Consider the following 26,439-nt stretch of genomic DNA (forward strand, 5'->3'; position numbering starts at 1 on the left):
TCACTTCAACTGTTATAAAATAGAAAAGCCCCTTGGAATCTGATTGCCCAGAAATCCTAGAATTAGAGCAGATTATATAATTGCTTTATAGAATCAACCAATAAATAGAAAATCGGAACCAAATTCATTGGACTACTACAATTTGATATTCAACATTGTTAAAAATCTAGGGTGATGTATGTTCAAATACAGAGAGGATTATAGTCACTGAAACGAATTGAGAAACCCTGATACCATAGTTTTTGTCCATCCTATTCCTATGTACAAAACCCGATGCATCTTATCAAATTACAATCACATCTCTTGAACTTTTGCAAGTGGATTCCTTTTGTTAAAATCTTCTAATAAGAGTTATGAAAATGTCCAAAATACCCATACAGTTACTATTGAGTTTAATTTATATAGAAAAAACAGTACAAACTTTATGAACAATAAAAAAGAGAGAATTTAAAGTTGTAACTTTACCTTTGAGCCATTGATATGAAGGGCAAGTTTGGAAAATAAATCAATTTCAGAAAATAGATTGGCAAGATTTGGGGTAGTGATTCATATGAAGAGATAATTTGGAAAATAAACAGTAATTTTGTCAAAATTAATTGCATGAATATTTTATATATTTTCATGCCTCTTTCTAAAAGATTCTAATATAGGGGTCTACTTGGTAAAATTGTCATCAATTGGAGTTCTAATTGGTGATCTGTCCACTTTGAATGAGACCAAAATTATTAGCATTTATCTTGATCTACTCACAAAATAATTCAGTCCTCACAACAACCTCACAGCATGTTTCATTCACACATTAAGAACGTTTATCATATTTGTATGTTATCATTCATACGAGACATTCCTAATGCATGGCTACAATGCTTCTGAGATTGGTGTGGGGAGCACTCTGTGTAGGAACAAATCTCGATTCACTGCGGCTGTGGAGTGCCTGTAGATCGCAAGCCTCCATGAAGTGGTACTTGATGTATCTATTATTTAGAATAGTTGAATTAGTTATCTGATAGCTGTCAATTTGCCACATGCACATTTATGTTATAATTAATATAAATCTGTAACTATACGTGTGTGTTAAGTTAGCACTCAACTTTTCTTACTTCTATTGTTAGATATATTTGTCTTGATGATATCAGAGCGGTGATCCACTATCTTGTTCCATTGTATGTTCTTCGAGTTTCTTGCCGAAGAACCAGTTTTTGTTTACTCTAAGAGCATTCTTCTTCAAGTCTTTCCTCGGAGATCTTGGTCGTTCGAATGGATATCAGAGCAAACTCTCTATACTTCTTGTATCCGTCCAATAGCCTAAGAGTAGACCTGGCAAAAAGTTGATCCAATCTGCAAACACAACCTGACCTGACCCAACTCAAAAAAATAGGGTTAGGGTCTCATATTTAGCTATCTGAATGCAAGAATGACCCAACCCAACCTGGAAAAAACTGGATTGGGTGGGTTTGGGTCATGGGTCAACCCGCTGACTCGATTGTTAGAAATTTTCACTTTTTAATTTTTTCTATTTAACATTTACTCTTTATTATTTGCTCTTTAAATTGTTAAATGTTCAAGTTTTTTTGTTTTATATTTAAAGTTTTAAGGTTAATTCTTTTCATTTTGACATTTTTCATGTAGTTTTTTTTTATTTTTTTAATTTCAATTATTTTTTGGGATGACCCAAATTGACTCATGAATCAACCCTAACCCGAACATTTAAGGTTAGGGTCTAGCATTTGACAATCCAACCCGAAATTCAACCCAACTCAAAATCAATCTAAAGGGTCTTGACCCAACCTGAACCCAAACCACCCAACCCAATTGCCAGGTCTACCCGGGAGTAGTGTTGGTCTCATGTCTATTCACCGGTGACAATTTTCTATTGTGGGAGCGTGGTATGATGATCTGATCTCCATTCGAACGACCAAGATCTCTGAGGGAATACTCGAATAAGAATATGCTTGCAGTAAACAAAAGCTGGATCTCCGGGGTGGGGAGCATAAAAAAGAACACGCAGCGGAAGCAAAGCAAGAACGGATTAACTTTGGCTGTTGGGGGCCAACAGTTTTTCCTGTTGAGAATTTCTGGGTTGGGCACGTTACCATTAGAGTGGTGCCCAACCCAGAAACTCTCTCAAAAGGAAAAGGCTGTTAGCCCCCAACAGCCAAAGCTTTTCCCGTATTAGTTATAACAGAAATGCACACGTGGCATGTAGACAGCTGCCAGATAATTGAGTTAGTTATCTGGTAGCTGTCTACTTGCCATATGTACACTTCTGTTATAACTGATTCGAGTCTGTAACCATACGCACGGGTTTCTCCAAAGTTGAAGCAGCGCCTCGGTCAACAGATTCTGGATCCAATAATAGTTTTGGTCCAATTCAAGTCGTGAAGTTTTTTAAGACCGGATAAGAATTGAGTCCAACTCTAGATCCGCCTAGCACTTTAGACTTACAGTTCGAGTCTTACAAATAAATGACCAAAAAAAAAAAAAAAACACGTGATATGAACCCTAAAAATGAAAAAACAAAAACAAGGATTTCTTAGCCTCAGACCTTGCACTCATATAACATCCAAAACATCTTAGCTTCCATCTCGTTTTTCTTAGGCTATGTTGGGACTATGCTTGGTTTGATAGAAAAATAAGAGAAATAGAAAGTTGAGGGAGAACTTTCTGTTCACAATTTCCTTTCAAGAACTTTTCCTACTTTCTTTCTCTTATCTTTTTGTGAAACTAACCACAGCCTCAAAGAGGAAATTTTCAAAAAGGTGAGAAACAATTGCAAATAGGTATGCCAACGGGTAGGATTAAATGATAAATCCACCTTGAGTTCATCGGAGCAGATTCAGGTCTTAAATCGGATTTTGGATCAGATCGTGCAAATGAGGATGGCTGCATAACGTTCAGGTTGGGAAAACCTGCATCAAACTTAACCCATTGGTATCATTAAGTCATTTTTTTTTCCATATTGTCATGGGTGTTGTTAGCTATACTTTTGTGATGCTGTGTTATGCAAATCTTTCTTACTATAAGACGACTTAAAAATATGTTTTTTTCCTTAAAAGGAATGTGAAACTATATTTATCATAAACCTTAATGAGTAACCAACAGTCATGAAACTTTATGATAAGAAACAATGACATTGAGAAACTTGTAAAACAGTGACATTGAAACTATATTTTTCTTTAAATGGAATGTGAAACCATGACCACTAGAATTGTGTTGGACTCAATATCTCTATTTTATTTTAATCTGGTCAGGTTCAATGGTTCATGTTGGGCCCAATATTTGTCCAACTATCTGGGGTCATGAAACCCTTGATTTCTTTTTCCCTTCTAATTGCATAAATTGACCACTCTCAAATATATAAAAAGCAAGCCAGAGAAGGAAAAGAATATAATCATCTATCAGGCATCTAAACAAGATTTACTTCAATAATCAAAAACTACAAATCTAAAATGGACATAGAGACAGGTTCAGAGAATATGGAAGCCCAGTATAGATGAATCTTTGACAATCATATTGATACGATTGCCACAAGTTTTTACCACATTCTAATATAGTTTAATGATATATTTATACTAGCATTGAAATGATACTAAAGCACTTAAAGCAGTTAGAAGCCATTACTTTAAGATAATGATCTACTGCCTTTTTCTACTATAATGCCATCACTGGCTATTAAAATGATCATTATTAAAACCCTAAGTGGTTGTATACTTAGGCGAAGCCACAGCTCATAATAGTAAGAAAGACACTTGCAAACAGAAGCAATAAAAAAATCATTAATTAAAATGTTGAAGGGTGCTAAAACCAGAATAGGAGCACATCCAAATTACTGATCTAGATCTTAAAAAAAAATACATAACAAAAAACACTGTTCAAGGAGCTTAAAATATGGATGAGTATGATACAGCCATGTATAAACTGGACCAAGTACAATCAACATTACCACCTTACATATATTTAGACAGGCTACGCTATCAAAATATCATGTTGCCTTCGATGATGATGTAACACTAACCTTTGAGCCATCCTCATGGCGCAGACTGTTCTCTCTTCTATAAAGGACCTTGGCACCCTGACATGTAAAGGAAGTCAGATTTAATTGACATGAACCGGTAGCACAAGTCAGATAAACACAAGTTCACCAGAAGAATAGAAACATTTCCATAAGGTGATTGCCTGAAAAATCACAGGGCCCACTTTTTTTGGATTTTGCTACCAGAGTTCGTCTTTACTCTTTAGCCCTCTTTTTGTGGACAGTTTGACTTAAAGATATCTTTTTCCCTCAGAACCACATGGTGATTCCCATGGCCCAAGTTTCAGGATTACCCATACTCTTGGGTTTATCCTCTGATGCTAAATTTCTCATAGTGTAGCTTATTTTTCAACCCTTCATCAGCTATGCAGCTAATCAAGAGCCATATCCATGATGACACTACTAATTACAAACTCACCATTCAAATCCAGTACAAGTTATATTGATATAGAATGCAACACCACTTTCTTTTTGCTTTCTATACGATGCAATGCCAAAGTCTTGGGTTCACTTTGGCCTTTTTTTTTACTTATACAAATGCGCAAGTAGTGGAATACTGAAAATAATAATCACTCCCTGACATATCTATGGAGCGAGTTCTATACAAGTTGTTACATGTATGCACTTCAGGGCAGTCTAGTTAAGAAAAAGAATTGCCTATATAATGCCCTAGGCAGTAGACCTATTTAGTCAAGGCCCAAGGAACCCTACAGACTGCATAGGATCTTAAGTACTTGGTGGCTACAAGGGAGTCATCACACCAGTATTAAGTAAATTATTTCTAATCCCTTATCAACAGTTCAGATCATGTAATTTTTTTATTGGGGGGAGGAGGGGGTTTGATGAAGAGATGGGAGAAAGTCATGACACAGATATGATAATTAGAAATATTATCATTCTTAGAAAAACTATAATGCATATTTATATTTACATATGTAATAATTTAGTACATCAAGATTTCATTTCTTGCAAAAATATATTATGCTTGGGGGAATGTTAGAGGTCTGGGAAGTGCTAGAAAGAGAGCAGTTATTAAAGAGGCAATCAAGAAGATAAATCCAGATGTGCTAATGTTGCAGGAAACCAAAATAGCAGACTTTAATATTAGGTGGGCAAGTTGTGTTTGGTGAGCTAGGGGGATCAGTTGGGCTATGACTTCCTCTTGGGGGGCTGCAGGGGGGTATTGTGACAACGTGGAAGAATGATGTTCTCATAGGCTTGGAGGAATTGATAGGACAATTTATAGTCTTGTTGAAGTTTAAGCAGGTGGAGGATGGATTAGAATGGGTGTTAACAAATGTTTATGTGCCAAATGACTATAGAGAGGGGGAAATTATGGGAAGAATTTGGTGATATCAAGGGGTTGTGGGAAGGACCATGGTGTATATGAGGCGATTTTAATGTAATCAAGTTTTTGGAAGAAACAAATAATCCTAGTCAAAGGGTGACTACAAGCACGAGGAAATTTAACCAATTTGTGGATGCCTTTGAGCTTAAAGAGATCCCATTGTCACATAACAGCATTATATGGTCCAATCTCCAAGTGAATCCTATATGCTCTAAGCTGGGCATATTTCTCTTTTCAAATGATTGGGAAGAGCACTGGGGGGACTTGACATCTAGAACACTTCCAAGGGTGACCTCTGATCATTGGCCTATTGTTATATGTAAGGACGAGTTGGGAAATGCAAGACCTGCTCCATTTAGGTTTGAAAACATGTGGTTAGGTCACCTAGGATTTATCAAGAAGGTTAAAGATTGGTGGCCAGTGGAATGAGGTTCCACAAGAAGCTCCAATATTTGAAAGATAGAATTAAGGAATGGAATCTCCTAGAGTTTGGGAGATTGGAGGAAAGGAAGCAATCTGTGACTGCACAAATTGAAGACCTGGACTTGAAGGAAGTGAGGGGATACTTTACAGAAGATGATAAGGAATATAGATAGAGACTACAAAAACAATTAGAAGATCATTTGCTCAAGGAGGAAATAAGTTGAAGGCAAAAATCAAGATGTATGTGGTTGAAAGAGGGGAATAGGAGAAAAAAAGTTCATCTCAAGCTTGGAAATTGAAGGAGTAACACTATCCAATCAAAGTGAGATTGTTAGAGCCTTTGCGGATCATTTTAGATCAATCTTCAAAAGACCAATAAATAATAGTGTGGCTTGAGGGGTTGGATCGGCTATTCTTGAGTTTAGAGGATAGGGAGTGGTTGGAGAAGAGATTTAACTGGAAGAAGTGAAGGAGGTTGTATTCTCTATGGATAGGTCAAAGGCACTAGGCCCAAATGACTTCACAATGGCATTTTATCAGGATTGTTGGGAGATACTAAAAGAGGATCCATTGATGGTGTTTGATGAATTTCATAACAGAGGAGTGATCAACCCAGAACTGAATTCCACTTTCATAGCCTTGGTTCCCAAGAAAAAAGAAGCAAATCATCCAAGGGACTATAGACCAATCAGCCTAGTAAATAGTTTGTACAAGATTATAGCAAAAGTGTTGTCCCTTAGGATTAGGAAGGTGCTCCCTACCATTGTAACAAATAACCAAGGAGATTTTGTGAGGGGAAGGCAAGTAATAGATCAAATACTTATAGCCAATGAGAGTGTTGAGGATTTCAAGAGATCAAAGAAAAAGCGGGTGGTTTGCAAATTGGACTTAGAAAAGGCCTACGATTTGGTAGACCGGTCCTTCCTGTTGGAGGTGATGATCAACTTTGGGTTTGGAGACAAATGGTGTAGATGGGTGATGGGGATGTATTAGTGTTGGAAAGTAGAAGATTGACTCTCTGATTGATTCTCCATAATTTTAGATCCATCAGTTTAGGAAACATACATAAGTTAGTTTCCTAGAATCATGGGATATTAATTGGAGAATCCCATTGATATATAAAGCTGTGTATATGCTCCTTGTAAGACAATACAATCAATTCATTTTTTCTCTCAAATTATCACATGGTATCAGAGCTGGTCACGACCTAATCTACACATAGTATCTCTTCAGTCATCTCTGTTGCTGCTGGTTCAAGAACTCTCTAACAGTATTTGGGAGGTTCTTGAGTGTCCTTGATTCTTCTTCTTCGAGATCGGCTACAGATCTGAACTCTACATTTTTTCTTCTTCTGGACTACTGTGCCATCGGAATCATCCTTTTTCTTGGATCTCTTTGTAGAGACATCAGATCAGTCTGAAATCTTAGATCTAGTGTTGCCCGGAGCAGATTTACTAAATCCCTTTGGTTTGGTTTGAATCAGTTTTGATTTTGAGAGATTTCGATCCACTCTTCAGTTTGGCGGAGCATTACAGTTACCTTTTTTGGACATTGGCTGAAAAATTCTTTAGGCCTTCATCACCAACCCTTACTAAATTTTTCAGAATTTCATTGTCTGTTTTTTTCTCTTTCTTGAAGCCCGCCCAATATGTCAGAAGCCACCATATCAAATACCACTGCACAATCGGAAGAAGTTTCCTTCCATCAATCATCTGGCGACCTGCAAAACATTCAGGCAGCATATAGGTTGAACGGGAAAAATTATTTGAAGCGGTCTCACTTTGTTCAAACATATTTAAAGGGAAAAGGAAAGCTTAGCCATCTCTTAAGGATGGGACCGAAGGAAGGAGATCCAAGATTTGATGCATGGGACGAAGCTGACTCCATGATCATGTCATGGTTATGGAATTCAATGAACCCTGAAGTTAGCGACACGTGTATGTTTTTATCCACGGCTAAAGAGATTTGGGATGCCGTCCGACAAGCATATTCAAAGGCACGTGATGCAGCACAAGTGTACGAAATTAAAGTCAAGACTAGTGCGAATAAACAAGGCAGCAAGACAGTTACCGAGTACGCAAATTTACTGCAGAACCTGTGGCAAGAACTCGATCATTATCAGTGCATTGAGACTAAATGTGCAGCGGATGCAGCAATCCTAAAGAGTTTTATCGAAAAAGATCGCGTTTATGACTTTCTTGCAGGACGCAACGCAGAATTTGATCAAGTTAGGGTCCAGATTCTCAGAAAAGAAGAGGTACCATCTCTAAATGAGACTATTTCTCTTATTCATGCTGAAGAAAGCCGTAGGGGGGTTATGCTTGAACCCCAAGTACTAGAAGATTCAGCCATGGCTACAAGGATGGAACAACCGAAAATACTGGAAGGAATGAAGACAGATTTGTACTCTGCACGGGCCAACAAGGAGTCTCTTTGGTGTACCTATTGCAAGAAACCAAGGCACACCAAAGAGAAGTGTTGGAAGCTGAATGGTAAACCATCAAATAGAGAATGGGGCTACCGAGGAGGACAACAGAAGAGTCAAAATCAGGCTAACTTCACCACGAATCAGCCGAGCCAAGAAAAGCCTCCAGACAAGACCGAGTTCAATAAGGAGGAGATCGAAAAGTTAAGGGGGCTTCTGGGATCGTTGGAGAAACCTAGTGGTGCAGGCTCTCTTGCAATCTCAGGTAAGTTTTCTGTTCCTCATGGACTAAATGTCTCAGATGAACCTATTAGGGATTTATGGGTTATTGACTCAGGAGCCACAGATCGCATGACTCACTCCTCACTACATTTTAGCACTTATACCCCCTGCCCAAGCAATCGAAAAATAGTCATTGCAGACGGTTCCCTTACTACCGTAGCTGGCCTTTGGGATATCCATATTAATCAATCACTTACTCTAAAAAATGTCCTTCATGTTCCCAAATTGTCCACTAACCTGGTATTCATCCAAAAACTCACCCATGACATGAAATGTAATGTGCTTTTCTATCCTTCTTACTGTATATTTCATGACCAGGATTCGGGGAAGAGGATTGGACTTGCTAAGGAGAAGAATGGACTCTACTATCTTGAAGAATCATGCAAATCAAATATTGTCTAGGTATATCTGTCATTCCTTTCATCATCCAACAAAGACACCATTTGGCTTCATCACTTTAGATTAGGACATCCATCTTTTGGAATTCTGAAAACTATGTTTCCCTCCTTGTTTAAAGGATTGAGTGTTGAATATTTTCATTGTGATGTGTGTGAATTTGCAAAACACAAGCATGTGCCCTTTCCAATCAGCAACAAGAGAAGTTCAGTCCCATTCTTTTTGATCCATAGTGATATATGGGGACCCTCCACAATTCCAAATGTGTCTGGCTCACGATGGTTCATCTCTTTTATTGATTATTGCACTAGGGTCTCTTGGATCTTTCTTCTTAAATCTAAATTAGATGTAAGTAGTGTACTCCCAAATTTCCATAACATGATTCAAAATCAGTTTGGGGTCAGAATCAAAAGATTTAGATCGGATAATGCACGGGATTATTTCAACCAAACTTTATCCCCATATTTTCAAAAAGAAGGGATTATCCATGAATCCTCCTGCATTAATACTCCACAACAAAACGGAGTAGCAGAAAGGAAGAACGGTCATCTACTAGTTGCAACCTGAGCCTTACTTTTCCACCAGCATGTTCCAAAAACCTATTGGGGGGAAGCTGTGCTTATAGCCGCATACATCATAAATCGATTACCTTCGAGGGTGTTGGGATTTAAAACACCAATGGAAACACTTTCTCAATTTTATCCCGACCTACATACAACAAATAATCTCACCCCAAGAATCTTTGGATGCACTGCTTTTGTCCACGTCCATAGCCATAATAGAGGGAAGTTAGATCCAAGGCCGTCAAGTGTATTTTTGTGGGTTATTCGTCCACCCAAAAGGGGTATAAGTGTTACCATCCACCTACCAAAAAATTCTATCTCTATTGATGTCACTTTTGAAGAAAAAACACCATATTTCACTCAACCTTATCTTCAGGGGGGAGCCCTTGTCATTCATTGAAGATAAGGATAGAGATTTGTTCCCGCTTGGTCTACCTACAGTTTCTCAACACCCAAACTCAGCATCTATACCAGTTCAATCCGTATCTACACCTATCGAACCACCTCAAACCAAACCAACTTCTTCACCCATTCATACCAGATCCATGACAGAGAATGATGACCTTTGTGACTCTATGAGATTGCAGGTATATTCAAGAAGAAGAGACCAATATCCTAATCTTGTGTAGGTTCAAGATTCAACTCCTAATCCTGAGAATGAGGTAAATACAGTTCCAGAAATTTCTTCTGAATTAGCATCTGACCAAGATCTTCCTATTGCCCTTAGGAAAGGCACAAGAGAATGCACTAAACATCCCTTATATCCCTTAGCAAATTTTGTGTCCTTTAAAAAATTCTCACCATCACATAGGAGTTTCCTAGTTAGTCTAAACACCATTCATATTCCTAATACTTTATCTGAGGCATTATCTGATGAGAAATGGAAAGATGCTATGAGAGAAGAGATGTAGGCTCTAGATAAGAATCAAACATGGGAAATTGTTGACCTACCACCAGGAAAGAAACCCGTGGGCTGCAAGTGGGTTTTCACGATAAAGTACAAGTCAGGTGGCCCTCTAGAAAGGTACAAGGCAAGACTCATGGTAAAGGGATATACACAAACCTATGGTGTTGACTATCAAGAGACATTCGCTCCAGTGGCTATAAGATGAATGCGGTAAGAATTTTGTTGTCACTAGTAGCTAACTTCGACTGGTACTTGGAGCAATTTGATGTAAAGAATGCTTTTCTTCACGGTAATTTAGAGGAGGAGATATACATGGATATTCCTCCGGGCTTCAAAGGAAATCTAAAAGAAAATAAAGTTTGTAGGTTAAAGAAAGCACTATATGGTCTCAAGCAATCACCTAGGGCGTGGTTTGGAAGATTTACTAAAGTTATGCTTGCCATCGGATACAAACAAAGTCAGGGAGATCATACACTCTTTATAAAGCATTCAGATGCAGGGGGAGTCATGGCTCTTTTGGTATATTTCGATGACATAATTGTGACAGGAAATGATGAAAAGGAGAAGCAAGCCTTGAGAAGATGCCAAGTCAGAGAATTCGAAATAAAAGAACTTGGGAGATGGAAGTATTTTCTAGGGATTGAAGTAGCTCATTCCAAAGAAGGAAAGTTAGCATGCAAATATGTAACAGATCTTTTAAGAGAGACAAAAAAGTTAGCATGCAAACCATCCTCCACACCGATTGAGCCAAATCACACATTGGGAGAAGCAAATGAAGATCTAGCCGTGAATAGGGAAATGTACCAAAGATTAGTAGGAAAACTTATATATCTTGCCCACACAAGGCCAGACATAGCATATGCCGTGAGCGTGGTTAGCCAGTTTATGCACAACCCAAAAGATGTTCACCTACAGGCGGTCTATAGGATACTACATTACCTAAAGGCTAATCCTGGCAAAGGAATCTTGTTTAAAAGAAATACTAGATTAGCCCTAGAGGCATAAACAAATGCAGATTATGCAGGCTCTCCCGTGGATAGGCTGTCCACTACAGGTTACTGTACGTTCCTTGGAGGAAATCTTGTAACATGGAGGAGTAAGAAGCAGAACGTGGTAGCTAGATCAAGTGTGGAGGCAAAATTCAGGGCAATGGCTCGGGGAATATGTGAATTACTATGGCTCAAGATAATTTTGGAAGACCTAAAGATCAGATGGGAAGGTCCAATGAGATTATTCTGCGACAACAAGTCAGCTATTAACATTGCTCACAATCTCGTCCAACATGACAGGACAAAGCACATTGAGATAGATAGGCATTTCATAAAGGAAAAGCTGGATAGCGGATTAATTTGCACTCCATACGTCTCAACGAATGGTCAACTGGAAGTTGTGCTGACAAAAGGGCTTTGCAGTGTGGCATTCCAAGGACTTATCTCCAAGCTGGGAATGAAAGATGCATATTCACCAGCTTGAGGGGGAGTGTTGGAAAGTAGAAGATTGACTCTCTGATTGATTCTCCATAATTTTAGGTCCATCAGTTTAGGAAACATACATAAGTTAGTTTCCTAGAATCATGGGATATTAATTGGAGAATCCCATTGATATAGAAATTAGTTTTCTAGGAAAAGTTAGTTTCCTATTTTATCACCTTGTAAGTTAGCTCTGTAATTCTATATAAAGTTGTGTATATGCTCCTTGTAAGACAATACAATCAATTCATTTTTTCTCTCAAATTATCACAATTAGGACTTGTCACTACTCTATTTTGGTGAATGGGACAATGGTGGACTTCTTTCCGACATTGAGAAGAATCAGACAAGGAGACCCCCTTTCCCTTTTCTATTTACCTTGGTTGCAAAAGTGTTGGGGAGACTAATCTCTAGAGCAAATTCCAGGAATTTAATTAGGGGGTGGAGAGTTGAGAGGGAGAATGTACCACTTACTCACTTGTAGTTTGCAGATGATACGGTTCTGTTCTGTGAAGGAGGGGGTCTCAATTGGGTTAGGAACTTGAAACTCACAATACAATTTTTTGAGCAAATGTCAAATCTTAAAGTAAATTTTGAGGAAAGTTATATAGTAGGAGTTAATTTGGGGATAGAGGAGATAATGGAGTGTGTTGATATAGAGTGTGCAGTGTCTAATGGGCATTAAATTAATTGGTGCCTTTGGGAGATAATCCGCAAAGAGGGGGGGTTCTAGAATTCAGTTGTGGAGAGGTTTGAGAAGAGGCTTGCCTTGTGGAAGAAAAATTATCTCTCTCTTGAAGGGAGAATCACCCTAATTAGGTCCACCTTAGCTAACATGCACATTTACTTTTTGTCAGTTTTTACAATCCTAGCAGGGGTGGCTAGTAAACTAGAAAAATTAATGAGAGATTTCCTTTGAGAACCTGGGAGGAGAAAAAGGACCATAGGATTGGGTGGGAGGTAGTGTGTAGGAGTAAGAAGGACGGAGGCCTTGGCATTGCGAACATAAGGAAGAGAAATTTGGCATTATTAGGGCAATGGTCGTGGAGATTTTCACAGGAAAAAGAAAAAGCTATGGGCTCAGATAGTGGGTAGTATTCATTGGCTTGCAAAGAATGGATGGGACTCTAGTATTCTAGCAAGGACTACAAGGGCATCTCCTGGAAAGCAATCCAAGCTATTTTGCCTCTGTTTTCTCCCTGGATCAAGTATAACTTGCACTCAGGCCACCTCATTAAATTTTTGGAACAAGTATGGGTTGAGAATTATCCTTTAAAAGACCAATTTCTGGCTCTTTTTTCTATCTCTACCTTTAAAAATGAACCGATATCTACTTTCCTTGTACCACCTAGCTTGACCTCTGGGATTGGTTGGAATTTGGAATTGAGAAGAGACATCAGGAACACAGAATTGGACAGTACCTTATCCTTATTATCCATCCACGATGGGGTTTTCCTAGAGCCAACAAAGGTAGACAGAAGAATTTGGACCCTCTCTCCCTCTACTTCCTTTACTTGTGCTTCCTTCTTTAAAGCCCTAATACAGCCGACTCTTCCTATTGGTTTGCCTTTCCCTGTTAAAGAGGTGTGGTGCCAACCTATTCCTCCGAAGGTGGGAAATTTTTGTTGGGAGGCCTTTCTGGAAAGAGTTAACACAGGAGATTTGCTTCAAAGATAAAGGCCCAATAGATGTTTGTCTCCTCAATGGTGTGTCCACTGCAAAGCTGCTGGTGAGTTTGGGTATTATTTAATAATTTCCTATCAATTTGCAAACTTTATTTGGGAATGGTTTACTTCTCTGTTTGGGTGCAGGTGGAACTCTCTAATGAATGTGCAAGGCTTGTTTACTTCCTCTCCCCCCAACTGGCCAACAAAAAGGGCAAAGATTATGTGGAGATGTGTTAGGGCTGTAGTGTGTTGGTCTATTTGGGAAGAAAGAAACTCAAGGATTTTCTCAGAAAAAGAGAGAAGTGCGGAAGCAATGGTAGAAGTGATTCATATAAGGGTAATTCATTGGCTGAAAACCTTGGATCTATTTGCAGAATTTTCAGTAGATGATCTAATCAGAAATTGGAAGGAAATTGCAAATTCAGCCTTAGTCAGGAAGGCCTTAAGCTCCTACTGGAACCCCCTACCTCTTGGCTTCACCAAACTGAACTTTGATGGCAGAGGTATGGGTAATTCAGGGCCTTCTAGAATAGGGGGAGTCATGAGGGACGAAAAAGGAAATGCCATAGCCATGTTTTCTGACCCAATTAGAGTGGGAGACTCATTGAGGGCTGAGATTTTAGCAGCTTTGGAAGGGGTTCAAAAGGCCGAAGATCTGCACATAAACAAACTGATCATAGAAGGCGACTCTGAGACTGTAGTGAGCTGGTTAAAAGAAGACAACTCAAGGCTCTAGAACTACAGCAATGAAAAGTGGAAATTTAAATGGCTGACCAAAGACATGGAAGTTCGATGCACATGGGTAAAGAGAAGTGTGAATTCTTTTTCAGATGGCTTAGCTAGACAAGGGGTGAATAGGAGTTCTGTTTTTGGGCTCAGTTGTAATTGTTCTTGTATTTTGGGTGTTTAGTGACAGTTGTGGGGAGTAAAGATAGTTTAGCTTCCCCCCTTGTATTATTTTTTCCTCAATCATTTAATGAAATTTCTGTTACTGATCATATATATATTGCTTGTAGTCCACTTCAACATCTTGCTTAAATGGCCGAAACACTTTTAGTGTCACCTGGATATCTTGGATGCATTTTTTTCAGAAAGAAGTTAATCCAACATGGAACTTTCTGAGTTTTACATGCTCTGTTCAAAGGGCTATTTACCATGCCAATTTGAGGAGGGAAGGAAGAGAAGAGCTAGTCCATTGAGGAGCAATAGCAACCACTTCAAAGATGATGGTTAACAAGTAAATCCATTACTCCCCTCTTTGTATTTAGCTTAAGCATCATCTTTCAGACTCTAAGTTTCAAGCTGGCCCTTGGCTAGTTCAACCCTTCGTCAGTTGCAAACTTTCCTATCCTTCCAACTTCATATCAGGTAAGGTCAAGCTATCACAATCATGTATCCAATCAAAATTCCCTGAGAATTAATAAGATATTAACATGTATAAAGAAAAGGTTTTATATAAATGAGCTTTAAGCTTATTTCTATGTTTGGTCAGTTCCAACCTTCCTATCCTTCCAACTTTCAGCCTTTCTTAATGAAAAAATTTCTTGCTTGAAATGAGCTTGACATGCCTTTGTCTAAAGAACTACTTTTTACCTTTTCCATTTTTTTTTCTTGAGAAGTTGGGAAAAAAATAAGAACAGATGAGTGGAACTTTTTATCCTTTGTCTTGTAATTTCTTTTGTTTTTGAAACCTTCACCAGCCAAATAGCCAATGATGTGATTACATGAGTTAGGATCTCTTTTCCAACATAAGTCATCGCAAGAATTTTGAGAAAATCAATCTTAAATTTAAGATTTTTCTTTCCTTTTCCAGGTAAGGTAAATAATCAAGACACAATTATTAATTGGAAAAACATTTAGAAGAACCAAGCATGACAACTAAACATGCACATAAAGAAAATAAATCCATCTCTTACTTGGAAAATGGTTCCAAGCTTTTTCAATGCTTTGGCTCGTAGCTTAAGCACATCCTTGGAAACATTAGGATCTTTGAGAACCTGAAGTAGAACAATGAGTTAGCACTTGCACACTGGAATACAACTTGAAAAATCTGCTAGAATAACCAAATTAATCAACATTGTCAGAACCACGCAATAAATCAACTTAGTTTCATGGATATGTCAGATTGTTGTACACAAAGAATGACTTAGGGCTTCTGTTCTGAATTATACATCCTTAAGTTGATGGTCATACTGGTAGGCTTGAAGATAGATAGTACAGACCTCACTCCCACAGTCCACTGAATGCCATTGATGGCATGACTCTAAGTTGAGTAAATACTGGCTGGTCAAGTTGTGGCTCACCAAATGTAGGTACCTGTTGTCAGTTGTTTATGTTTATGTATTCAGGTTTAGTACCATAAGGGTACTGTTGTAATTTCCTCTTTGATTACATTGTTCGGCTGTACTAGTATAAATAATAATAGATCATTCTTTCGCCCCCTAAGTTCAATAGGGGCTTTCAGTCCTCTCGGCTCTCCTCTCCTCTCTCCCTCTCTTCTCTCCTCTTGTCTCTCACTTGCTCTTGCTCTTGCTCAACATGGTATCAGAGCAAGTCGTCCAGGCCTGAAGGGTGGTGTCAGGCAAACCTGTTGTTCAATGTCAAGCAGAAAGTCTTTTCATCTCCCAGGGCTGTATCCATCGAACTGCAAATCAGTTGTATTCAGTTCGACCTAGAAGTTGTAGAGACTTTTCATCTTCCAGCCCAGAAGTGGTATTCATTGTCGATTCGACTGTAGAGAGGCTATCATCTGAGGTTCGTAGAGGGAGTTTTTAGTTTACAGAGAGGCTATCATCTGAAGTTAAAAGAGGTACTGTTCATTTACTGTTCAGCTGCCCTACGGATTGACTGTTCAGCCGATTGATGGACTATTGAGGGACTGTTTTTTTTTAACAAAGTAGTTGTATTCAACTTTGTTTTGTATTCCTTTACCCCTTCGATGGACTGTTGATGTCCTAAAACAGATTTTGTATTGATCTCAGTCATTGACTGTTCGGCTACCAGACCTGCCGATTAGGGGTGTGGTGAACTTCACCTGTGTTTTCTATTCTGTTGGAGGGTCATATGACCTCTATACAACTGTAGGTCATACAGACCTGATTGTGTACTACAACTACAATGTTCTTTTCTTGGATTCCTACAAGACCGTAGGTTATACAGACCTATTCCAGTACTGCAACAGCAGTGTTCAGTCTTGGCTCCCAGTGAAACCGTAGGTCAGAAGGACCTGTTTCTATAATAGCCGTGTACGGAAGTACTCCTTTGGTTGCTGTTTTTAAACCAGAAATCATGAGTAGTGAAGATTCAGCCTCATCTGGAGTTTCCTCAATGCCGAATGGAATGGGTGGGGGTGACCTATCCTTTCCTATGGCTGTTGTCCCTCTTGATGGTTTAAATTACCAAGAGTGGTCAAGAGGGATCAAGTTATACATCACTGCAAGAGGGAAGATAGGCTACATTAATGGGAGGATAAAAGAACCATCCTCCGGGAGTGCTGAATATGATAGATGGAATCAGGAGAACAGTATTGTTATGTCCTGGCTCTTGGTTTCCATGCAACCTCAAATCAGGAAGAATTTCATGTGGGCTGAAACTGCGAATGAAATCTGGGAACAAGCAAAGTCTACATATTCAGAATTGAGACACTATGCCAAAATTTATCAACTGCAGGCAACATCTTCTACTTGTAGACAGGGGGAGAGGTGTTTATCGGTCTATTACTCTGACTTAACATCTGCCTAGAAGGAGTTGGACCACTACCAGAGTGTGGATTGGAAGTGTGATGAGGATGCTAAGAAGTACAAACAGATTGTCTCCCAGCAAAGGGTGTTTGCATTCTTACATGGTCTGAATCCTATGTATGAATCTATCAGAGTTCAGATTCTCAGCTCTAAGGATTTCCCTTTTGTTCAGGAAGTCTATGCTCTTGTACAATCTGAAGAAAGCAGGAGAAATTTGATGAACAGCCTTGGTGGGGATGCTGTTGTGTTAGTTGCAAAAGGGGGTGTATCTACTGGTGGGGGATCTTCTTCCCGGAAAGGAGATCTCCAGAAAAAAAAACAGAAGATAAGGAAAAATTGTGGTGCACTCATTGCCAGAAACCCCGACACACCAAAGATACCTGTTGGGATCTTCATGGGAAACCAAAATGGGCTCAAGATCTGACTAAGAAGCAAAGTTCATAGGTGAATAAGAAGTACGGGCAGCAAAATACGAAGAAACATCACATGGCCAACATGGCTACTCAGGAGCATCAGCCTACTATTTCTACTGTGACTCAGACACATCTCACTGGACCTGACCCGAGGGAGGACATTATGAATTCCTTTCGTGACCATTTAGAGCTCTATGGTAGAGCAATTCGTCAGATGGATACTCCTCCCTCAACCTCAATTGCATCTACGTCAAGTAACCCTACCACTGCTTTCCATGTTGCTTCTCACACCCATGACTCTCCATGGATCATTGATTCTGGAGCATCAAAACATTGACTGGTACGTCCTCTTACTTTCAAACCTATCACCCTCTTTCTGGAAGAGACAAGGTGAGACTAGCCGATGGATCATACTCTTCCATAGCTGGTCAAGGAACTCACTCTCTTCCTCTTGGCCTTACCCTTTCTGATGTTCTTCATGTTCCAAACTTTCCCATTAATTTGTTCTCTGTTAGTAGTGTTACTAATTCATTTAATTGCTCAGTGACTTTTTTCCCTTCTCATTGTGTGATTCAGGATCTGGCCTCGGGGAGGACGATTGGTAGGGGTCGTATGGCTGATGGACTTTACATGCTGGAGAATAAGGGTAGTCTTCATGTTACAGAGTCTATGAGTCAGTCCTGTAAGAAAAAAGTCTATTTATGGCATTGTCGTCTTGGTCATTTGTCTTTTGAGTCTTTGAAAGTTGTATTCCCAAAACTGTTTAAGTCAATGTTTGTCTCTGAATTTTCTTGTCAAACGTGTCAGTTGAGTAAACATTGTAGAACTCATTTTCTTCAAAGACATAGTAAATCTGAATCTCCATTTCACATTGTTCATTCTGATGTGTGGGGCCCTGTTACTTTACCATCTGAGAGTGGCTACAAGTATTTCATTACCCTCATTGATGATTATTCTAGATTTACGTGGGTATACCCGATGCGAACCGGGGAAGAAGTATCAAAAATCATTCAAAATTTCCAACGGATGGTCTTCACTCAATTTCAAACTGAAATCCAAATTTTCCAATCAGATAATGCAAAAGAATTTTTTCATAGTGACCTCACGGAATTTTTTGCTTCGCATGGTTCCCTTCACCGTAGCTCTTGTGCCCGCACACCACAACAAAATGGTGTGGCCGAACGGAAGAACCGACATCTCCTTGAAGTGGCTCGAGGTTTACTACTTCATATGAATGTTCCCAAACGGTTTTAGCTTGAAGTTGTTCTTTGTTCCACTTACCTTATAAACCGTATGCCCTCTCGTCGGTTAGAGTACAAAGCCCCACATCAACTTCTCTTTCCTAAGGCTCCCCTTCTTTCTATTCCTCCTCGTGTCTTTGGTTGTCGGTGTTTTGTCCAAAATTTGTCTCCCACCCGTGGGAAATTGGACTCTCATGTTATACCTTGCATATTTCTTGGTTACTCCTTCACTCAAAAGGGCTACCGTGTTTTTGATCCTGTTTCTCATAAATTCTATATCTCCATGGATGTTTCTTTCTTTGAAGATGAGTCTTTCTATCCTATTTCTCATCAGGGGGAGTGTAGACATGAGGAAAAACTAGTTCAACTTCCCTCTCTCCCTGACCCTCCACCTTTTCGTGTTTTTTCTCGTCGTCGCAAAGGCCAACCAAATCCAAGAGCTGTAGAGAATCCGGAAGCTGTACCTCCAGTGCCACCAGACTCCTCGAGGGAGGATCATACTCACTCAGGTATTTTAGCTCCCAATGATGTCCTTGAATCTATTGAAAATGATTCCTCTACTGCTAATGATCTTGACCGTCCTATTGCTCACAGGAAGGGTGTTAGATTGTGCACCACAAAACATCCCATTTCCAACTTTGTCTCCTATGAGAACATTTCACCCTCATTCCGTGCCTTCCTTACCTCTATTGACAGTGTCTCTATCCCTGAGAATGTGGCAGAAGCTCTTTCAGTTCCTGAATGGACAAATGCCATGAGAGAAGAAGTTAATGCCCTTCACAAAAATGGCGCATGGGAACTTGTTGATCTTCCCAAGGGAAAGGTTCCAGTTGGATATAAATGAGTGTTCACAGTCAAGCATAAGGTTGATGGAACAGTGGAAAGGTATAAAGCTCGCTTAGTGGCAAAGGGATTTACTCAAGTGTATGGAGTTGATTATGCTAAAACTTTTGCCCCCGTTGCCAAGATGAATTCCATCAGGTCCTTTTCTCTCTTGCAGCCAATCTGGATTGGGTTTTACACCAACTGGACATCAAGAATGCATTCTTGAATGGTGACCTTGAAGAGGAAGTGTACATGATTCAACCTCCTGGGTTTCTAGCCCAAGGCAATGAACAGAAAGTGTGCAAGTTGAAGAAGTCCTTATACGGGCTGAAACAATCACCAAGAGCTTGGTTCAGTAGATTCCATGTGGCAGTTCAGCAGAAAGGATACAGGCAATGTCAATCAGATCACACATTGTTCGTGAAAAAAGGAGAAGGTAAAATTGCTGCTCTAATTGTTTATGTGGATGACATAATTGTTACTGGTGATTGGGATGATGAAATTCAGAAATTGAAACTTTTCCTTGCAACTCAGTTTGAAGTGAAGGATCTAGGACCTGCCAGATACTTCCTTGGAATTGAAGTTGCCCGATCAAAGAAGGGTATCTTCATTTCTCAAAGGAAATACGTCCTAGATTTACTTCAGGACACTGGAAAGATGGGGGTGAAGCCAGTTGACTCTCCCATCGACCCCAACCATAAATTAAGTGACAACTGTGGTGAATCACTCAAGGATGTGAAATAGTTTCAGAGGCTTGTAGGGAGATTGTTATACCTTTCTATGACTCGCCCAGACATTGCATATGCTGTTGGTGTCCTCAGTCAATTCATGCATGCTCCTAGGTCTTCTCATCTTGAAGCAGCAGAGAGAATCCTCCGATATTTGAAGAAGTATCCGGGTACTAGTTTGTTGTTTCAAAAGCACGGACATTTGAAAGTTGAAGTTTATACAGATGCAGATTGGGTTGGATCCCAAAGTGACAGAAAGTCTACTAGTGGCTACTACACCTTTATAGGAGGGAACCTTGTTACATGGAGAAGTAAAAAGCAAAATGTGGTAGCTAGATCCAGTGCTGAAGCTGAATATCATGCTATGGCCCACAGGGTTGCTGAAGGCATGTGGATAAAAAATTTGTTGGGGGAGTTGGGTTTCCTAGTGACCAGACCTATAACTCTATTTTGTGATAAAAAGCAGCTATAAGCATTGCTGCCAATCCGGTGCTACATGATAGAACAAAACACATCGAAGTTGACAAGCATTTTATTAGAGAGAAAGTTATCACAGGCGAAGTGTGTACCCCCTATGTCACTTCTGAGAACCAGCTTGCAGACATCTTTACAAAGGGTTTAGACATTTCCAGACATCATGATCTTTGTGACAAGTTGGGCATGATTGACATCTATGCTCCAATTTGAGGGGGAGTGTTGTCAGTTGTTTATGTTTATGTATTCAGGTTTAGTACCATAAGGGTACTGTTGTAATTTCCTCTTTGATTACATTGTTCGGCTGTACTAGTATAAATAATAATAGATCATTCTTTCGCCCCCTAAGTTCAATAGGGGCTTTCAGTCCTCTCGGCTCTCCTCTCCTCTCTCCCTCTCTTCTCTCCTCTTGTCTCTCACTTGCTCTTGCTCTTGCTGAACAGTACCTTATTGATGTGATGGATTATTAAGAAACTATTATGAGAATTCGGACTTATACTCCGTGGACCATTCTTGTGTACAAATTAATTTTTGTACCCAAAGTTGGGATTCCACATCCTCAAAATGGTTGTCACCGAACCAGCATGGAGGTGCATTATGTCATATGATTGTACTGATTGGCTTTCAAATTCAAGCAAAATTAAATGATAAATAATAATGAAATAAAGCTCACCGCTTGGCAGACATGTGAGAGGGTAAATTCAATGTCCAAAACGTTTATCTTCCAAAGGGAATTAACCATGGCTTCTTTATTATCTTCAATGTGCTTCATCAGGTTCTCTTCTTTGTTCTCACCTTGTTCCACCTTCAAAAACCCTTCCTGTATTTGAATTAAAGAGATAGCACCTACACATTTGGGAGAAAAACAAATTCAATGCTTTCATATAGAAACTTGGATTAAAGTTGAGAGACATATAATGAATTTCTCTTCCAAAGAAGCCCGAGTTGCCAATGAAAGCACACTTCAAGATTGATCCAAGAAAGAAATGGGGGAAGAAAAGCAAGCACACCTGAAGCTGCCACCACTTGCGATTTTATATGGTGACCCTTGTCTCGGACCCACTCTGCCAAGAATGGCACACCCATAAACCGTATGTTCTTAGCAATTTCTCTTGCAGCTTGCCTTGTGTAGATATAACCAATAGTGTGCAGCATAGCCTCACCAAAAGCTGAAATTTTACAACAAATATGAGTTAACAGAAATTGCAAAGTTACAATGGGAGAAGGGGGAGGGGGAAATTGTAGGAAAACCCCACCCCTGGAGCTCTTCATTATAAAGGATGACACAGAAAGATGTTGATGATTAATTTTTTCTAGTGTAAACTCATTTGATATTAAGTATAAAAGAATCTTAAATTGGCTTTCAGTATTTGATTGACCATAAGGACTCTTAACAACAAATATAGAAGAGGAGAAGACTTCAAGCATTCAAAAATGATCACATCAAACTTTTTACTGGAATGTGACTGAATTAACTTGATTATGATGAACTGTCAAAGAGTCAAGTTTGTAACAACCAATGTTTTAAAGCACATAAGCGTGACATGAGGCATTCCACTAAGGCATAGATCAGAACGCAAGAGGCATAAGACTCCTCAAGAGGAGGGGGAAGAGAGGAGGAGGAAGAGGAGAAGTTTTGTATCAAAAAGAATGAGGGGGAGAGAAGTTCTTGTTTTTCTTGTTTCTTTTTGATGAAAGATGATTTGTATTAAAAAGAATTGAGGATGCATGCAGGACCCCATGACACCAAAAAAGGAAAAAAGAAAAACCAAATTGGGATATATCAAAAAGGCATTGGGGGGAGGGGAGGGTTTGCCTCCCAGCCAAGGGGGTCCAGGGGCTCAGATTTCCCTTCCCTTCTCTTTCCTTTTCTTTTTATGCAAGGCGTGCATAAGGCACATAAGGTGTATGCCTCTAGAACACCTCATGCAAAAGGTGTTTGAGGTATACGCCTTAATACCTTATAACTATAAACGCTTCCTGCATGCACCTTAGGGTGTTTTGAGGGCACACTTCTAGAAGTACACCTCCGACACCTTTTAAAGCATTGGTAACAACTTGTTTCTATTTTAAAAATTTTACTGGAATTGGTAAAAGATCTGTCTGAGATTCTTTTAGGAAGATGGCTAATGTAACTGATCCTTTAGCCATGTAAAGTTCTTCACTTTTCTCACTACTAAAATTTATTAAGAAAATGTTATCACAAAAAGGATAAGAACAAAATGCACTTACCAGCTTGTGAAAGACGATGAGCTTCTGACTTTGCCCGATCTACAAACTCATCCTTTCGATCCTCAACATATGGTTGAAGGCGGTCTTTCAAAATTTGTACAAGTCTTGCTTCCCTTTCTTTCTGCAACTCCTGCATTTTTTAAAGATTATAGATTAATGAAGTGCATAGAACAGTTGGCACATTTCAGAACTAGTAATGAATAATCACAGATACCTTCATCTTGTCCTGAACTCTTTGTGTCCGAGCTTCTGGAACTTGTGAGCCTTCTTCAAGCTCCACAAATGCCATGGAAGCCAAGGCTAGTTGGCCAACATACTCTTCAAAGAAATCACTCCCAAAAACCATCCCAAATACTACAGAAGGATCTACCATAGAATCCCTGAGTTGGGAAATGATTTAGTAAATACTAATTTCTTTTCTCCCCTAGTATCATCGGATGGATAAAAATGGAAAAAAAGGAAAAAAACAACTTTTTGTACAAGAATGGGTATATGCAGTAGTTGCCTGTGCAACTGCATTTTGATTTCTATGAAACTTACTGAGATACCCCTTCCTTTCCATTCTGGTCATATTCTTCACGTTTTTCTGGGTCACTAAGAACTTGATAAGCCTCCCCAAGTACCTTGGCACATAAAACATGACTGAATGAACAATTATGTAGAAATCCAGTAGATAACCAGAAAAAAAAAAAAAAAAAATTCATTTTGGCCATGGCTCTTGAATTGTACAAAGGAACTCGATACAATGGAAGGTTTACCACCATGTGAAGATAACCACAGTGGCTAGTTGACACAATACCAAAACTATGTTAATGAAACAATAACCACAAAGAATGGGCTTTGGAGCTATTCTAGGCTTTAGCTAAAAATACCTTTAACTGATCAGAAGGATTGTGCATTCGTCAGCATTACTAACCAATCATGACAAAGAATCACAATTTCCAATGATAAAACATTTTTTATATCTCAAAAAATAAAAGGGAAAATGATGGTTCAGCCCAGGGTCAGAATTTTTAGGCCCAAAGTACAGTTGGGGTGGGTGCCAGCTTGGAATTGATGCCAACTCACGGGCGGGTATTGGTGTATAGAGTGGGGATTTTTGACATTTTGAATGTGTATAGCTCTGCAGTGGAATTCAGAATCCTGCATTGGGCCCGTCCGTACTTTTCCAAAAATAAAACCAAATAAAGTACCTGAAAATTGTGGGCAGCATTGGGATCTCCAGTATTTTTATCTGGGTGTACCAGCCTTGCCTACAAAAGCAACATACAAATTAGATAATAATGATTTTTTTTTGCTAAGTAGAAATTCAGATAATAAAGATGGCATAATCATTGATATCGTTCTTCCTACATTTACAACCCAGCAGCAGTAAAGTTTCACAGTTTATTGACACGAAAAATAGCAATTTAACATGCAACCTTAACTGGGTCAAAATCGGGGAACCAAATCTGTTGTATACAATTGGTGACTGACGGAGAGACCTTACTTTAAGGTAGTAAGCCTTCTTGATCTCAGCTGGAGTAGCATCATATCTCACACCCAGAATATCGTAGTATTCAGTATCCTTCACCATTGCTCTCAAACCTAACTGGAAAATAAAACTAAAATATTGTTAAAAAAGAAATAAACATAAGACAATTGCTCAAACAGTAGAACACTAGTAAAACCCAACAAAATCAGTCTACTGGCATCAACTGGTAGGAAAGGCGGAGAAAATAAATAGAAAAAGAAAACCATCATGTTGGAGTTCTCTGCCAGCATTACAGTGTAATTAGTGTAATTAATTTGCAGTGATTTGAAAAACTGGATCACAAAATCTCACAAAAGGTGAAAATAATATTATAGTGATTAAAGGCACAAACGTGTTGAGTTGGAGGAAGCAAAGCATCAGAAGATCAACATTCCGAACAGATCCATATAGAGAAAAAGGGAGAATTGAAAGCAAACATTGAAAACTTAAAATTGAACAAAGATCATCACACCAAAAACTCTTCCAAGATTGAGATTAGATCAGAAGTAAAATCTAACTGAATGAGTGACATACTCAGATGGTCAGGCGCAAATTGAACAAGATCTATCACCCAAGTAATCCAATTCGACAAAAACAGCGAAAGACAGATGAAAATATAACCAGGTCACGAGTTCGCCTTACCGAGTGAGTGGCAGTTCGCGTTTGGGGCTGGGCTGGTCGGTACTCGGTTCCGTCAGAATAAAGCTTGCCTGTTTGAAAAAAAAAAAAACATTTGAAATCTAATGCACATGCCCCGTTAACCCACTTAGTTCTTTTATTTGTCTTTTTAATTAAAAAATATTGATTGTAATTACTTTTGTACCCAAACCTGTGCTAACGTGTCATAGCCATGAAGCTTCGAAACAGCCAGCCAAGGGTTTTGACATCACTCCCAAGTCCCACCAACCATACCTGAGAGGCTGAGAGTGTGGAACTCCCTCAACAATAGTGGTTTGGCACGTCGGATAGTATATTTCTTTTTGGGAGCAAGGGCAACCGGAGAATGCCACGTAACAGAGACTTGGATCCCGCTGGCGCTGGAGCTACCCCTGTTATATAGAGATTGTAGACCATGGAGGCTCTGAAGCCGAAAGTGAAACAGACATATAGCGGAAGCTGCGGAATATCTTTGTATTAGGAATATCCAATATGAGTTCGATACAAGGCTGCAAGAGACTGTGCGAAGTGCGAAGTGCGAACAGTGTGAACACGGCGATCTCGGAGATAATAGTGGTAATCTGGTAGAATTGCTTGAAGCCGCAAACAGATCCAGAAATAATGCATTCCCCTCATGCCGCATGAATTAATGGATTATAGATTTTGGTCTCTTAAGCTTAGTTTGAAAAGAATATAAGCTCACAGAGAGCCAATTGGCTGGTAAGGTTTATTGCTGATTGTATTGGAGACTTAGGATCAAATCCTCGCCTGTACATGGGTTGAGGGGTTGAGTTTGGATCTGTTTCTTATCAAGCACGACTCACACAACATGTTTCAGCCATATATTAGGAATATTTTCCCATGAATAAATATTTTCAAATACAGATGTTCCAAATGCACAGGTGACTACTATCATACTTGAATGCACTAAAATCCTTACGTCCCCTAAGATTGTTTTACAAACATAGGGCCCGTTTGGCAAGTCTTTTTGAAAAGATCTTGTAGCTCTAACAGTCTAAAGATGCGTTGAGCTTTTGACATAAGATCTGGGCAGCCCGAAGACCGTTTGGCAGATGCACGTCTTTTCATGTGTCATTTCAGGT

The 26,439-nt window shown here is 39.2% G+C and overlaps 1 protein-coding gene across 13 annotated transcripts; it reads right to left on the reverse strand.

Moving 5' to 3' along the window:
* Positions 1-764: 764 nt before the first annotated feature.
* On the reverse strand, positions 765-26,153 carry LOC148850810 (chaperone protein dnaJ 10-like). Of its 13 annotated transcripts, none has more exons than XM_088943654.1 (12): positions 25,509-25,961; positions 25,322-25,389; positions 24,656-24,757; positions 24,360-24,419; positions 23,707-23,789; positions 23,381-23,546; positions 23,167-23,296; positions 21,945-22,103; positions 21,608-21,780; positions 15,430-15,510; positions 4,016-4,072; positions 1,291-1,356 (listed from the first exon to the last, which is right to left on the reverse strand). In XM_088943654.1, the coding sequence occupies exons 3-12, from the start codon at positions 24,740-24,742 to the stop codon at positions 1,306-1,308; spliced, it is 1,047 nt and encodes a 348-aa protein (XP_088799780.1). In that variant the 5' UTR covers positions 24,743-24,757; positions 25,322-25,389; positions 25,509-25,961; the 3' UTR covers positions 1,291-1,305. The 13 variants fall into 13 exon arrangements, with proteins under 13 accessions (XP_088799781.1, XP_088799780.1, XP_088799786.1 ...); XM_088943660.1 differs by lacking the exon at positions 1,291-1,356 and adding an exon at positions 2,510-2,909; XM_088943650.1 differs by lacking the exon at positions 1,291-1,356 and adding an exon at positions 2,510-2,919.
* Between the last annotated feature and the right edge of the window lie 286 nt (positions 26,154-26,439).

This window comes from Nelumbo lutea, chromosome 5, assembly GCF_056320005.1.
Source record: "Nelumbo lutea isolate HS-2025 chromosome 5, American lotus-T2T, whole genome shotgun sequence".
Taxonomy (NCBI): Eukaryota; Viridiplantae; Streptophyta; class Magnoliopsida; order Proteales; family Nelumbonaceae; genus Nelumbo; species Nelumbo lutea.

Bases quoted from the DNA above. Each gene is read 5' to 3' on its own strand.
- LOC148850810 (XM_088943650.1), bottom strand. From the start codon at position 24,742: ATGGTGAAGGATACTGAATACTACGATATTCTGGGTGTGAGATATGAT. The intron at 23,790-24,359 runs GTACTTTATTTG...TTATGTGCCAAG, and splicing joins ATGCTGCCCACAATTTTCAG to GTACTTGGGGAGGCTTATCA. The intron at 4,073-15,429 runs GTAAGAGATGGA...TTTACATGTCAG, and splicing joins AGCTTGGAACCATTTTCCAA to GGTGCCAAGGTCCTTTATAG.